Genomic DNA, 15,107 nt, shown 5'->3' with positions numbered 1-15,107 from the left:
GGGGCCGCGGGAGGCGGCGGGAGGGAAGGAGCGCCCGCGCCGCCGCCGCCGCCGCCGCCGCCTCGGCCGCCGAGGAGCCGCCGTCGCCGCCGCCGCCGCCGAGCCGCAGCCAGAGTCGCTGCCGCCGCCCGGCCCGGCCCGGCCCCGAGCAGCCCCGCGCCGCCGCCGCCCCGCCCGCCCGGCCCCCCGCGCCCGCCCCCGCCGCTGGATGCAGGCGGCCGGCGGCCCAGCTCGCAGAGGCGGAGGGCGGCGCGGGCGGCGGCGGCGGCGCGGGCGGCAGGAGCGCGGGCCCCAGCGCTAGCGCCCGCCATGCCCAGCTCGCTCGGCCAGCCCGACGGCGGCGGGGGCGGGGGCGGCGGCGGCGGCGGCGCAGGGGCGGCGGGGGAGGACCCCGGACCCGGACCTGCGCCCCCGCCCGAGGGCGCCCAGGAGGCCGCGCCCGCTCCTCGGCCGCCGCCCGAACCCGACGACGCGGCCGCCGCGCTCCGCCTGGCGCTGGACCAGCTGTCGGCGCTCGGGCTGGGGGCCGCGGGCGACACGGACGAGGAGGGGGCGGCCGGGGACGGCGCAGCGGCGGGGGGGGGCGCGGACGGCGGGTCGGCTCCGGAGCCTGTGACCCCCGACGGGCCCGAGGCCGGCGCGCCCGCGACCCTGGCCCCCGCCGTGGCCGTGGCCCCCGGGTCGCTGCCGCTGCTGGACCCCAACGCGAGCCCCCCGCCGCCCCGGCCGTCACCCCCCGACGTGTTCGCGGGCTTCGCGCCCCACCCCGCGGCCCTGGGCCCCCCGACGCTGCTGGCCGAGCAGATGAGCGTGATCGGCAGCCGCAAGAAGAGCGTCAACATGACCGAGTGCGTCCCGGTGCCCAGCTCCGAGCACGTCGCCGAGATCGTGGGCCGCCAGGGTGAGTGGCCCTCGTCGGGGGTTGCTGTCCTGGGGGTCCCCGCACCGCCCGCCCCGTGGAAGGGGGTCTCCCGAGCCCAGCCTAGCCCGCGCCGGACGCCCCGCACCGGACACGCCCCGCGTGGGCTCCGGCCTCGGCCACTGCCTTTGCGCCTTTGTCCTGCAGCGGCCGCGGGAGAAAGTTGGGCGCAGCCCGCGCTCCTCCCCTGCTCGCTCCGGCCCCGCCGCCGCCTTTGTCTGGGCAGCCTCCAGCCCGGAAAGGCTCCCGGGAGCCGCGCCGCAGCCCAGGCCCTTGGCCACCCGCAGGGGCACCCCGGAGAGGAGCGCGAGGGCCCGGGGCTCCGGTTGGGCGGGGGGCACCCCACACCCAGCACAGGCGGCGGGGCGGGGCAAGCGCAGGTTTAGGGGTGGCTTAGGGGGGCCGCCTGCAGGGCCGGGAGAGAAGGCTGACAGTACAAAGAGCGCACGTCTGGGTCCCCAGCCTGGGGCCCTGACTGGGGTGGGGACGGGACCTGGCAGGAGAGGGTCCCTGCTCCACTCTCCGGCCCCGAGTCAGGGATTTGGGGGCCTGGGAAGGACCGGCTGTCAAAGCCACTTCTGGGGTGCAGCCTGCTGGGCAGGCCAGCGGGCGGCAGGCCCCGGGTGTGGGGTCCAGCGGTGGCATCGTCGGAGCTTCCCTCTGGCCGCCCCATTGTTCTCTTTGTTAGAGAGCTAGGCTGAGATTTGCAGGGTGACATCAGGCCGGCCGCTGCTCATTGGCCCCCGAGCTGCGGGGCGGGCGGGCGGGTGGTGGGCAGTGCCTGGCCCAGCTCACACCCACCACCCCATTAGCCACCCGCCCGCCCGCCTCCCTCAACTTTCTCCTGCCTTCCCGCCACCCCTACCCACTCCTGGCTCCCTGCTGACCGCCAGTGATCAGCCAGGTTCTAGAACTTGGGGTGGGGCCTTGGCGGGGCTAGGTGGGGCGGCAGGACACTTGGGCTGGGGGTCTCTGCCTCCCCCAGGGCCCTCAGGAACCCAGGCCAGAGAAAGGTGTGGGGGGCTGGGATTGCAAGGTCATCTATGGCCCTGGCCGCAGGCAGGGGACCACCAGGGTGCCCTCCCCTCCGCCCCTTCCCTCCGTCCTGGTGGGTGGGGCAGCATGGCCTCTTGTGTTTTGGTCAGTCATTTGTCCAGCTCATGTGGGGACCCATGGAGGGTCAGGCGTGGTGCTGGCCCAGGAGGCATGCTCTGGAATGGCGATGCGGAGGGACTGGGTGCTCTGGCTGCCCTCAGTGGGACTCCCCAGCAGGAGGGTGCCCTACCATCCTGTTACGGCCTCCCCATTGAGGCCTTCCACCTGCCTCCATGTCCCATAACCAGGGCTTAGAACAGGACAGCTGCCCTGTGCAGAGTGTCGGGGACAGACGTCCAAGCCGAGGCCCGGGGACCAAGTGTCCAAAGGCAGCAGGCTGAGCCACCAGGTGGTGGAGGGTGTGGCTGTGTTCTATGTGAACTCGCGTGTCCTGGCACCCGAAGGGCCTTTGAGCGAGGCTGTGACCACATGGGGAGCTAACAGGAGTCAGGGTCAGGCTGAGAGCTTCTAGACCTGTGGCCTCAGGGTGGGAATTCTCTAGGGGCAGGTCCATGGGAGATGGAGTCCATGGGCACCAGGCTTAGCCACCCACTTCTGGCCTGTGCGTTCTGCACCCACTTACTGGGGTCTTGCTGGTGGTGGTCAGCAAGGCAGGCCCTGGGGCACAGTGGGGGTGGCGGGAGAGTGGGCCCTGATTGCTTGCCCGGCAGGCCGCAGTGGCCCGTGACCCTGTGCAGGTGACAGCCCCCTCTCTGTGATGTGCAGACGTCTCACCTCCATTGGGATAGAGGATTCTGGGGCAAGATGCTGGTTTTATTTATTTATTTATGAGACGGAGTTTTGCTCTTTCTCCCAGGCTGGAGTGCAGTGACGCGATCTGGGCTCACTGCAAACTCCGCCTTCTGGTTTCAACCTATTCTCCTGCCTCAGCCTCCTGAGTAGCTGGGATTACAGGTGACTGCCACCACGCCCAGCTGATTTTTGTATTTTTAGTAGAGACGGGATCTCGAACTCCTGACCTCAAGTGATCCGCCAGCCTCTGCCCCCCAAAGTGCTGGGATTACAGGCCTGAGCCACCACGCCCCGGCTTATTTATTTATTAGTTTTTATTTAAAAATTTTTTTTGTAGAGACAGAGTCTCGTTCTGTTGGCCAGGCTGGTCTTGAACTCCTGACCTCAACCGACCCTCCCACCTCAGTTACCCAGAGTGCTGGGGCTGCTACAGGTGTGAGCTACCATGCCTGGACCCAAGTTGCTGGTTTTAATTCCAGCTCCAGGTCACACACAGCAGCCACCCTGTAAGTGGAGTGCAGGTTGCCAGGGATGTTACTGTGACTGCCATGACAGGTTGAAACAGGCCTTACATCTTCCACACTGTAGAACCATCTGTGGCTCCCAGCTTTTCCCACCCACCCCGTTGTCAAGCACACCTTTCAGTGTCCTTTGTGTCCCAGCCCTGCCCCTTCGCTCACCTTCTTCTCTACCCTGGGGCTCTCTGAGCTTCTCATGCTTTTCTGTCAAACCCAACCTCCAAGGCTACCCCTTCCCTGGAGGACAGGAGGGGTGCACCTGTCCGGCCTCCCCACCTAGACCAGAGTCACACAGGCCTGGCACCAGCCCTCTGCCCGGTAGCCATGTGCTGTTCTCTGAGGCTCAGTTCTCTCGATCCTACAGGGATCTGAGTGCTTTCTGGGCAGACCGTGGTCATTCACACCTTCTGAGTTCCCACCCATCTGCTGGAGGCTCCAATTCATTTGTTTGCTAGACCTTTTTTTTTTTTTTTTTTTGAGACAGAGCCTCGCTCTGTTGCCCAGGCTGGAGTGCAGTGGTGTGATCCCAGTTCACTGCAACCTCCACCTTCCAGGTTGAAGCCATCCTCCTGCCTCAGCCCCACTAGTAGCTGGGATTTCAGGCACGTGCCACCACGCCCAGCTGGTTTTTGTATTTTCAGTAGAGACGAGGTTTCGCCATGTTGGCCAGGCTGGTCTTGAACTCCTGACCTCAGGTGATCCGCCCGTCTCGGCCTCCCAAAGTGCTGGGATTACAGGCGTGAGCCACCGTGCCCAGTCCCCCAGCTGATTTTTGTATTTTCGGTAGAGAAGGGATTTCGCCGTGTTGGTCAGGCTGGCCTCAAACTCCTGACCTCAGGTGATCCGCCTGCCTTGGCCTCCCGAAGTGCTGGGATTACAGGCGTGAGCCTCTGCACCCAGCTATTGGCTAGATCTTTATTGAGTGCCTACTGTGTGCTGAGCCTGTGCCAGACTTGACCTGCCCCATCTCACTGAGGCCCATAATGTTCCCCAGGGAAGGTCCTGCAGCTCCCAGGTCATAGATGGGGAGGCAGAGGCTGCAGGAGGTAAAGGGTAGGTAAAAACTGAGGGGACAGCAGCACTTTGAGAGGCTGAGGCAGGAGGATCCCTCGAGCCTAGGAATTGAGAACAGCCCGGCCAACACGGCAAAACCCTGTCTCTACAAAAAAAAAAAACAAAAATTAGGCATGGTGGCACACTCCTGCGACTCCAGCTACTCGGGAGACTGAGGCGGAAGGATTACTTGAGCCTGGGAGGCCGAGGCTGCAGTGAGCTATGATCTCGCCACCGCACTCCAGTCTAGGCAACAGAGCGAGACCCTGTCTCCAAAACAAAAAAATCACGGGCTGGGATTCAAACCCTAGTTTCTCTGGTGGGTCAGCAAAGAAAATTTCAGCTTCCAAAGCTGGAGGGCTGGGGGTGGGGGGAGGCAGCCCTGTTTGGGAGACAGGCAAAGTGGAGATCCAAGAGCACAGGCGTCTCCCTCCAGCTGGCCAGCAAAGGCGCTCTAGGGGACCTCAGGCCCTGCTCCTGCTGAGACCCCAACATGTACCCTCCTTTCTCACCCCACCCTGGGCGAATCTGCGCTCTGTGGCAGGCCCTCGCCCTACACGTTCCCAGGGACAGGAACCGGGCAGGTGCTTGGCTCTTAAGTATCTTGCCAGGGCTTGTACACAGAAGGTCGTCTGTAGCTAATGAACGAATGAATGAGTGAATGATGTTGAAGGCAGGGCTTGGACTGGAAGCTTCTCAGGGCTCCCTCTCTCCGCTGTTGGCACAGGCTGAGGGTCGTGGTTTTAGACTGTCCCCCTCAGCTGGAGGAGACCCCAGCTCACTGTTTGCTCTCCTGTCCCTTGTTCCTGGCTGAAGCCCTAGAGGCTCCCTTCTCCCCATCTCCACAGGCCTCAGGTGTTTTCCTGGCATCTGGGGACAGTGCTGGGTGTGGTGGGGACCATGGCTTGGTTTTCCTGTCCGTACACTGCAGAGCCCGAGAAAGAAGGGTTCCGCTGGGTCACCTCCGCACTGCAGACCCAAACCGAGAGTTCCGGCATCAGTCAGTGTACGTGCTCCCTTCATTCGCTGAGAGGTTTTTCCCTTCATTCCCCAAGCGGTTTGTTGGTTGGTTTGTTTTTGAGACGGAGTCTCGCTCTGTCGCCCAGGCTGGAGTGCAGTGGCCGGATCTCAGCTCACTGCAAGCTCCGCCTCCCGGGTTCACGCCATTCTCCTGCCTCAGCCTCCCGAGTAGCTGGGACTACAGGCGCCCGCCACCTCGCCCAGCTAGTTTTTTGTATTTTTAGTAGAGACGGGGTTTCACCGTGTTAGCCAGGATGGACCCGATCTCCTGACCTCGTGATCCACCCGCCTCGGCCTCCCAAAGTGCTGGGATGACAGGCGTGAGCCACCGCGCCCGGCCAAAGTGTTTTTTTTTTTTCTTTTTGAGACAGGGTCTTGCTCTTGTAGCCGAGGCTGGAGTGCAGTGGCTCAATCTCGGCTCACTGCAGCCTCCACCTGCCGGGTTCAAGCGATTCTTTCACCTCACCCTCCTGAGTAGCTGGGATTACAGACACACACCACCACACCAGGCTCATTTTTTGTATTTTTAGTAGAGACGGGGTTTTGCCATGTTGGCCAGGCTGGTCTCGAACTCCTGACCTCAGGTCATCCGCCTGTCTCCACCTCCCAAAGTGCTGGGATGACAGGCGTGAGCCACCACGCCCAGCGGTTTTTGTTGTTTTTATTTTTATTTATTTATTTATTTTGAGACAGGGTCTGGTTCTGTTCTCCTGTCTGGAGTGCAGTGGTGCAATCATAGCTCACTGCAGCCTCAGCCTCCTGGGCTCAGGAGACCCCCCCCCACCTCCACCTCCTGAGTAGCTGGGGCCACAGGTAGGCACCAACACTGCCAGCTAATTTTTTTTTTTTTTTGAGGCGGAGTCTCTCTCTGTCACCCAGGCTGGAGTGTACTAGCGTAATCTCGCAACCTCCGCCTCCCGGGTTCAAGCGATTCTCCTGCCTCAGCCACCCGAGTAGCTGGGATGGCAGGTGCCCACCACCACACCTGGCTAATTTTTGTATTTTTAGTAGAGATGGGTTTTCGCCATGTTGGTCAGTCTGGTCTCAAACTCCTGGCCTCGTAATCCACTGTGCCCGGCCCACACCTGACTAATTTTAAAAAATTTTTTGTAGGCCGGGCGCGGTGGCTCAAGCCTGTAATCGCAGCACTTTGGGAGGCCGAGACGGGCAGATCACGAGGTCAGGAGATCGAGGCCATCCTGACTAACACGGTGAAACCCCGTCTCTACTAAAAAATACAAAAAACTAGCTGGGCAAGGTGACAGGCGCCTGTAATCCCAGCTACTCCGGAGGCTGAGGCGGGAGAATGGCGTAAACCCAGGAGGCGGAGCTTGCAGTGAGCTGAGATCCGGCCACTGCACTCCAGCCCGGGGCGACAGAGCGAGACTCCGTCTCAAAAAAAAAAAAAAGAAAAAATTTTTTTGTAAAGGCCGGATGTGGTGGTTCACACCTGTAATTCTAGCACTTATGGGAGGCTGAGAGGAGAGGATCACCTGAGCCCAAGATTTCCAGACCAGCCTGGGCAGCATAATAAGACGCTATCTCTGCAGGAAAGCTTTGAACAGTTAGCCAGGCATGGTGGTGTGTAACTGTGGTCCCAGCTACTTGGGAGGCTGGGGTGGGAGGATCACTTGAGCCCAGGAGGTGAAGGCTGCAGTGAGCTGTGATGGTGTCACTGCACTCCAGCCTGGGCAACAGAGTGAGACCCTTTACAGAGACAGGATCTTGCTGTGTTGCCCAGGCTGGTCCCGAACTCTTGGCCTCAAGTGATCCTCCTGCTTTGGCCTCCCAAACTGCTGGGACTACAGGTGTGAGCCACCGTGCCTGGCCTGGGAGGGGGGTTTTGACATCCTTGTTTGACAGCTGAACCAGTTTCCCACCTCCCCACCAGACCCCTCAGCTCCGGCCGGCTTCCATGGCGGCCCAGGTCTGGGATGCAGCTGTTTGGCATCGCCCGGCTGCCTGGCTGGGGGCAGCCACGTGTTGGACTGAGTGTTGGCCATGGGGCCTTGTTCTTGTCCCGTCCTGCTTCCAGAATCCTGCCCTTGCTCTGGCCTCAGCGGCTCCCTGCGGTTCACGTTCCCCATCCTGCCTTGGCAAACCTGTCCAGCCTGGGCTGGCGGCCTCGGCTCCCACACCAGCACTTGTGGTTTCATTGGTGAGTCTGTAGTGCATGGTTATCTAAAGCCAGGACCCCGGACGGGCCAGATGAGTGACTCCCGCTGGTGTGTGCGCTGCGCGGGGCCCCGAGGCCCTGCCCTGGCTTGGAAAGATTTGGCTGCTGTGGGTTGGGGATGTGGGACAGGTCAGGGCCAGACTCTGGGGCAGTCACCCCGATTCCCAGGCATCTCCAGCCCTCCGAGTTGGAGGGGACATGGCCCCCAAACCTGCATTTCAGTGCCTTTGTGTCCGTCAGAGCCCTCCCCTTGGGCTTCCTGTCACTCTGGCCTTGCTGTGTCGTTTCCACTGGGGCAGGGATGGGGCCAGGGTCACTCCTGGAGCCCTGATTCCTTGGCCTCTTGGGGTCTTGATGTGGGTGCGGTTTTGGGGGCCAGCACGTGTCAAAGTGGAGGCACCACCAATGAACTGAGCTCCAGCTCTATCTTTGAGATCCTAGAGGCCTTGTAGCTGTGTGAGGTCTCCACCCAGCGCCGCCGTCTGGGATAGGGCAGGATGGAGTGAGGGGAGGGGGAGGCGGCCAGGTCCTCCCGCTGCCCCGACGCACCGGTGGCTCCCAGCACCATCCTGATTTCTGCTCAGACAGTCACATACCCGCTTCCTGCACCCCATCTCCCAAATTTGTCATCTCACCCAGACCAGATTGTCTGTGACCACAGCGTGTGAGCCCAGCGGTGGCCACGTCGGGGCAGCCTCTCCCGTGTGTGACCCTCTAGGGACCTGGGGCAGCTCTCAGATCAGCAAGGGAGGACCCCGTGCTGCGCCCTGGCAACGTTGGCGAGCTCTGCCCTCTGCTGGGTGGGCGTGATGGGGAACAAGCTCACCTCCTGCCGTGGGCAGGGCCAGCGGAGTCCCCGTCTGTGGGTGGCACCTCCTGCCCCAGCCTTGCTAGGTCTCTGCTCCCTGTGCCTCAGTTTCCTCTCTTCAAGGAGGATCTCCCTAAAGCAAACAGTGTGGACTGCCATGGGCCACCAGCCTGGTCATGGCCCTCTGAGGGCCTATGGAGCCAGGCCTATTACCTTCCCCTTTCACAGTGAAGAAACAGGCATAGCAAAGTCCCCCGAGTGCCCAGGGACTCCCTAGCCCCATCCCCCGGCCTCAGGGAGGCAGCTCAGAAAGTCAGGCATGTGAGGAGAGACTCAGAAGAGCAGGCCCAACTCGGTGCAGTCAGGGTGGGCTTCCTGGAGGAGGGGGACAATGGACTGCACAGAGGAATGGACCGCACATCGCACTGGGTGCAATGGAGGCGAACAGAATGCTGCAAGTGGGAAGGACAGGTGTGGCGGCAGCGCTGCTGGGGTGGGCGAACTGCTGTCCCCCTCTGAGTGGGTGCCCCCCCGCCACCCCTCCCAGGGTCCTTCCTGCCGAGCCCCTGGGACCACCAGCCTCCAGGCCCCACGCCTTCCATCCTCCTGGCCCAGGCAGTTTCTGACTTCGTCCCCATCAAAAGTGCTGATCCTGCTCGTTTTGTCTCTCTCGTTGTGGGAGAGTTAGCAACACTGGTTTCCTCTCAGAGCCACCTTCTGACTGTATTGAAACAGTATCGCTGCGGCTCCGTCTGCTTCCCCAGAGCCTGAGGGGGTTGCGGGCAGTGTCTCAAAACCCTTTCAGGCCGGGCACGGTGGCTCAAGCCTGTCATCCCAGCACTTTGGGAGGCCGAGGCGGGAGGACTGCTTGAGCCCGGGAGTTTGAAACCAGCCTGGGCAACATAGTGAGACCCCATCTCTACAAAAAATAAAAATAAGCCGGGCACGGTGGCTCATGCCTGTAATCCCAGCACTTTGGGAGGCCAAGGCGGGTGGATCACCTGAGGTCAGGAGTTCAAGACTGTCCTGGCCAACATGGTGAAACCTCGTCTCTACGAAAAATAAAAAAAATTAACTGGGTGTGGTGGTGGGCACCTGTAATCCCAGCTACTCAGGAGGCTGAGGCAGGAGAATTGTTTGAACCTGGGAGGCAGAGGCTGCAGTGAGCCGAGATCGCACCACTGCACTCCAGGCTGGGCAACAAGAGCGAAACGCCGTCTCAATAATTAAGTTGGGCATGGTGGTGCCGTCTCTGGAGGCTGAGGTGGGAGGATCACTTGAGCCCAGGAGTTGAAGGCTGCAGTGAGCTATGACCACACCACTGCCCTCCAGCCTGGTGACAGAGTGAGACTATCTCAAAAAAGGAATAGAAAAAAAAAACTTTAAGGCCCCAGGGGTGGGCTAGGGATGTCTGGGACCCTGAGAAGACCACATCTGGTCAGTGGTTGCCCAGACAATAGGTGAAGAGACCCCTGCCTCCCACACTGACACTCATGCCCCCCACCAGGTCAGACCCCCAGCCCAGCCAACAAGAGTGAAGCCACAGCAGGCCCCTCAGGGCCCACCTGGACCCTCCCGAGGCATCTGGAGGCAGGGTGCGCGAGTCGGCAGTCGGCTGAGACCTCGTCTCCCCTTAGGCCAGGGTCTTGGGAGCCTAGGAAGGGTCATTCGGCCGGAAGGAAATTGTAGGCAGTTTCCACAATCTGAATCTCGGCTTCCCTTCCTGTTGGACCGGGAGCTGGTGGCAGAGGGTCTGCAGTTGCGCTCTGGGCTGACACAGTGGGGGCTTGAAACCATGGAAATGTCTCCTCTCGTTTCTGTAAGATAAAAGTTCCAAGTCAAGGTATGTGCAGGGAGGGCTCCATGGAGGGGGCGGGGGGCATCTTCAGTTTGCGGGGGCTGTGGCCCGTCCTTGGCTTGTAGAGGTAACGCTGCAGTCTCTGTCCCTGTCCCCACAAGGCGGCTCCTGTGTGTATGTCTCTATTTTTTTTCTTCTTCTTTTTTTGAGACACGGTCTTGCTCTGTCACCCAGGGTGGAGTGCAGTGGTGTGATCATAGCTCACTGCAGCCTCCACCTCCCGGGCTCAGGTGATCCTCCCACTTCAGCCTCCCGAGTAGCTAAGACTACAGGTGTTCACCACCACACCTGGCTAGTTTAGTTGTTGTTGTTTTTAGTAGAGATGGGGTCCTGCTATGTTGTCCAGGCTGGTCTCAAACTCCTGGGCTCCAGTGATCCTCCCGCCTCAGATTCCCAGAGTACTAGGATTACGGGTGTGAGCCACTGCAGCCTACCATTATGGCACTTTTTTTTTTTTTTTTTTGGAAATGGAGTCTTGGTCTGTGGCTAGGCTGGAGTGCAGTGGCATAATGTTGGCTCACTGCAACCTCCGCCTCCTGGGTTCAGGCAATTCTCCTGCCTCAGCCTTCCCCAGTGGCTGGGATTACAGGTGTGCGCCACTGCACCTGGTTTATTGCAGCATTCTTTTTTTTTTTTTTAAGATGGAGTTTTGGCCGGGCGCAATGGCTCAAGCCTGTAATCCCAGCACTTTGGGAGGCCAAGACGGGCGGATCCCGAGGTCAGGAGATCAAGACCATCCTGGCTAACACGGTGAAACCCCGTCTCTACTAAAAATACAAAAAACTAGTCGGGCGCGGTAGCAGGCGCCTGTAGTCCCAGCTACTCAGGAGGCTGAGGCAGGAGAATGGCGTAAACCCGGGAGGCGGAGCTTGCAGTGAGCTGAGATCCGGCCACTGCATTCCAGCCTGGGCGGCAGAGCGAGACTCCCTCTAAAAAAAAAAAAAAAAGACAGTTTTGCTCTGTCACCCAGGCTGGAGTGCAGTGGTATGCGATCTCAGCTCACTGCAGTCTCCACCTCCCAGGTTCAAGCAATTCTTCTGCCTCAGCCTGCCGAGTACCTGGCACTACAGGTGCCTGCCACCACGCCTGGCCAATTTTTTGTATTTTTAGTAGAGACAGGGTTTCACCATGTAGGGCAGGCTGGTCTTGAACTCCTGACCTTGTGACCCGCCCGCCTTGGCGTTCCAAAGTGCTGGGATTACAGGGGTGAGCAACGGCACCCCACTTTTTTTAGTTGGAGTCTTGCTCTGTTGTCTGGGCTGGGGTGCAGTGGTGTGATCTCGGCTCACTGCAACCTTCTTCTCCTGGGTTCAAGTGATTCTCCTGCCTCAGCCTTCGAGGTACCTGGGACTACAGGTGCCTGCCACTACACCCCAATCATTTTTTGTATTTTTAGTAGAGAGAGGGTTTCACCATGTTGGCCAGGCTGGTCTCGAACTCGTGACCTCAAGTGATCTGCCTGCCTCGGCCTCCCAAAGTGATGGTATTACATGTATGAGCCACCGTGCCCAGCTAACCCTACCTATTAATAGTATCAACGCTGGATATTAGGGTCCAGCTTATGAACTTGGAAACATTCACACCCCAGCCATCACACTCTATGGTTCCAGGTGAACATCAATTATGGCGCACACCTTTCAACCTAAAACAGGGTCCCCTTGCCATCTTGCTTTTATTTCAAACCCTGGAGCCCAGAGGGGAAACTGAGGCCCGGGGAAGAAGGGACGTGGTGTCTGAGGATCAAGTGGTGTTGGGCACAGGGTGGGAGGTAGGGACTCCCTCACTGGCTCTGCAGCCCGCATGCCCAGTGGGGCTGAACTGCGCAGGGGCTTCGGGTCACCTTGTCCTTCCACTCCTTCCCCGACAGGCTGCAAGATCAAGGCCCTGCGGGCCAAGACAAACACCTACATCAAGACCCCAGTGCGGGGCGAGGAGCCGGTCTTCATCGTGACGGGCCGGAAGGAGGACGTGGAGATGGCCAAGCGTGAGATCCTGTCGGCGGCCGAGCACTTCTCCATTATCCGCGCCACGCGCAGCAAGGCCGGGGGTCTGCCCGGCGCCGCCCAGGGCCCGCCCAACCTCCCCGGACAGACCACCATCCAGGTGCGCGTGCCCTACCGGGTGGTGGGGCTGGTGGTGGGGCCTAAGGGCGCCACCATCAAGCGCATCCAGCAGCGGACACACACCTACATCGTGACGCCCGGGCGTGACAAGGAGCCGGTGTTCGCGGTCACCGGGATGCCCGAGAACGTGGACCGCGCGCGCGAGGAGATCGAGGCGCACATCACACTGCGCACCGGCGCCTTCACGGATGCGGGCCCCGACAGTGACTTCCACGCCAACGGCACCGACGTCTGCCTGGACCTGCTCGGGGCAGCCGCCAGCCTCTGGGCCAAGACCCCAAACCCAGGACGACGGCCCCCCACGACCACGGCCGGCCTCCGCGGGGACACGGCCCTGGGCGCCCCCAGCGCCCCCGAGGCCTTCTACGCGGGCAGCCGTGGCGGCCCCTCTGTGCCGGACCCAGGCCCCGCCAGCCCCTACAGCGGCTCCGGCAACGGGGGCTTCGCCTTCGGTGCGGAGGGTCCTAGTGCCCCGGTGGGGACGGCCGCCCCCGACGACTGCGACTTCGGCTTCGACTTCCTGGCGCTGGACCTGACGGTGCCTGCCGCGGCCACCATCTGGGCGCCCTTCGAGCGCGCCGCCCCCCTGCCCGCCTTCAGCGGCTGCTCCACGGTCAACGGAGCCCCGGGACCACCCGCCGCCGGCGCCCGGCGCAGCAGTGGGGCCGGGACCCCCCGCCACTCGCCCACGCTGCCCGAGCCCGGCGGCCTCCGCCTGGAGCTCCCGCTGTCCCGCCGCGGCGCCCCGGACCCGGTGGGCGCGCTGTCCTGGCGACCCCCGCAGGGCCCCGTATCCTTCCCGGGCGGCGCCGCCTTCTCCACGGCCACGTCGCTGCCCAGCAGCCCCGCGGCCACCGCCTGCGCCCCGCTGGACTCCGGCGCCTCCGAGAACAGCCGCAAGCCCCCCTCGGCGTCCTCGGCCCCCGCCCAGGCCCTGGCCCGGGAGTGCGTGGTGTGCGCCGAGGGCGAGGTGATGGCCGCGCTGGTCCCCTGCGGCCACAACCTCTTCTGCATGGACTGCGCCGTCCGCATCTGCGGCAAAAGCGAGCCCGAGTGTCCCGCCTGCCGCACGCCGGCCACCCAGGCCATTCATATCTTTTCCTAGAGGGAGGACCGCCACGTGGCCGAGGCCTGCCCGCCACCGGGGCCATCTGCGGGCGCCAGGGCTGGGCGCGGGAGACGGGGCGGGACCCGGGGTGGGAGAGGGACGGGGGGCGAGGGGCGGGAGCGAGGGGCGGAGGCCGACGGGGCGGGGGGGTGGGCGGCGGCCAGTGTTTACAGTTGAGCTTTAACTGCCGTCCCAGGCGTGGAGACGGAGACCCCGCAGCCCGGCGCCTCAACCCTTCCACGACAGTATTGAGTGGTCAGGTTACAATAAACCGGAGAGAAAAGGTCCGCTTGCACTTTTTTTTTTTAGTTTTTATTTTTAGACACCCCTCCCCTCCAGGGTGATCTTTAAAAAACAAAACAAAAATTACGATTTTTCCAGCGCTCAGTGTTTTCCTTTTGTCCGAAGCCGTTTCTGATTTGACTTTTCTCGCCGGCCGGTCTCAAGGCCGCACAGACGTTCCAGAGGAGGAGGGCGACATTTTTACTCCCTTTTTGGGGCTAACCATTTATGCTTTTGTACATCAACCATGCGCGGCCAGAGGGGGACAGGGGCGGGGGGCGAGGGGCGTTCCAATCAGAAATTTCTAACTTTCTGTTAATTATTAATCCCCTTTCTACTGCGGTTTCTGTTGTCATTTTTTAAATTTTTTAATTTTTTTTTTTTTTACTTTTACTTTTTACCTCTTGTGTATATGTAGGGAATTTATAGGGAAATATGTACTTTATGGAATAAATTTTAAGAACTAAAATATATTTTATTTTGAATAAAGTAATGGGCCTTTCATCTTGCAGCTAAATCACTGATTATATATTTGCTGAGCTGATTTAAGGGTTAAAAAAAATTGTATCAAGAGTTTTATTTTTTGACTTCAAAGCCTTCTTAATAAAGCCTCTTTTCTACATGTGAGCACACGGCTTCAGCGTGGTGTGGGGGGTGGGCACCAGGAGGGGCGATCCTGGGGCAGGGGACACTCGAATCCAGCCCCTCGCCCCCCAGTTCCCTGGTCCAGGCTCTCACCCCGCCCAGGCACTGCCTATTGTTCCAGACGAAGGAATTGGGTCTGTGGGGGAGGGTCTAGCCGGGTTCCCCGTGAGCAGCCCTCAGGTGCCCCCTATCCCAGTGGGTGTTCAACCATGGGCTCCACAGAGGACGGGGACCCAGGCTGTCTTTCCTTGGGGAGAAAGGGGACGCTGGCTGTCTTCAGGGAGAACGGGGACCCAGGCTGTCTTTCCTCGGGGACATCTGCCCAGCTCTCCAGGTGTGTGGGATCCATCCCAGCAGACCGTCCACCAGTCGTGCAAATGGGGAAACTGAGGCCTGGAAAGGCTCATCCCAGGTTTGACCATGATGTCTCCTGGTCTGTGAAGGACGTTTGAGCCATGGTCATCCCCCCAGCGCTCTGGGAGCCATGACACATGGGGCCACCAGATGTAGCTCTTCAGGGCTGGCATTGAGACCACAGACTGGACCCACGGTGAACCATCCCGGCGCCATCCCAAAACGGCAAGCAAGCCCCTGGGTGGCAGGATGGGCCGCTCTGGGGTCAAGGCAGGGGCCAGGCACACGGGCTGCGGGCTTGGGGAGTGGACCTTGCGGAGGGGCCTGGGACTTAGAACCCACTAGGGAAAGAGAAGCACGTGTGGAAGAGAGGCCTGGAGAGCTTCCAGAAGGAG

The 15,107-nt window shown here is 61.1% G+C and overlaps 1 protein-coding gene across 2 annotated transcripts; it reads left to right on the top strand.

The window, feature by feature from the left end:
- Nucleotides 1-13,717, top strand: MEX3D (mex-3 RNA binding family member D). 2 transcript variants are annotated; one of them, XM_074025251.1, is made up of 3 exons: nucleotides 1-901; nucleotides 12,068-13,414; nucleotides 13,628-13,717. In XM_074025251.1, exons 1-3 carry the CDS (start codon nucleotides 310-312, stop codon nucleotides 13,681-13,683), a joined length of 1,995 nt encoding a protein of 664 aa, XP_073881352.1. In that variant the 5' UTR covers nucleotides 1-309; the 3' UTR covers nucleotides 13,684-13,717. The 2 variants fall into 2 exon arrangements, with proteins under 2 accessions (XP_073881352.1, XP_065391434.1); XM_065535362.2 differs by lacking the exon at nucleotides 13,628-13,717 and having other exon boundaries at nucleotides 12,068-13,544.
- The last annotated feature ends 1,390 nt before the right edge of the window (nucleotides 13,718-15,107 follow it).

Source organism: Macaca fascicularis, chromosome 19 (assembly GCF_037993035.2).
Source record: "Macaca fascicularis isolate 582-1 chromosome 19, T2T-MFA8v1.1".
Classification (NCBI taxonomy): domain Eukaryota; kingdom Metazoa; phylum Chordata; class Mammalia; order Primates; family Cercopithecidae; genus Macaca; species Macaca fascicularis.
This window is presented reverse-complemented; position numbering and strand designations above follow the sequence as displayed.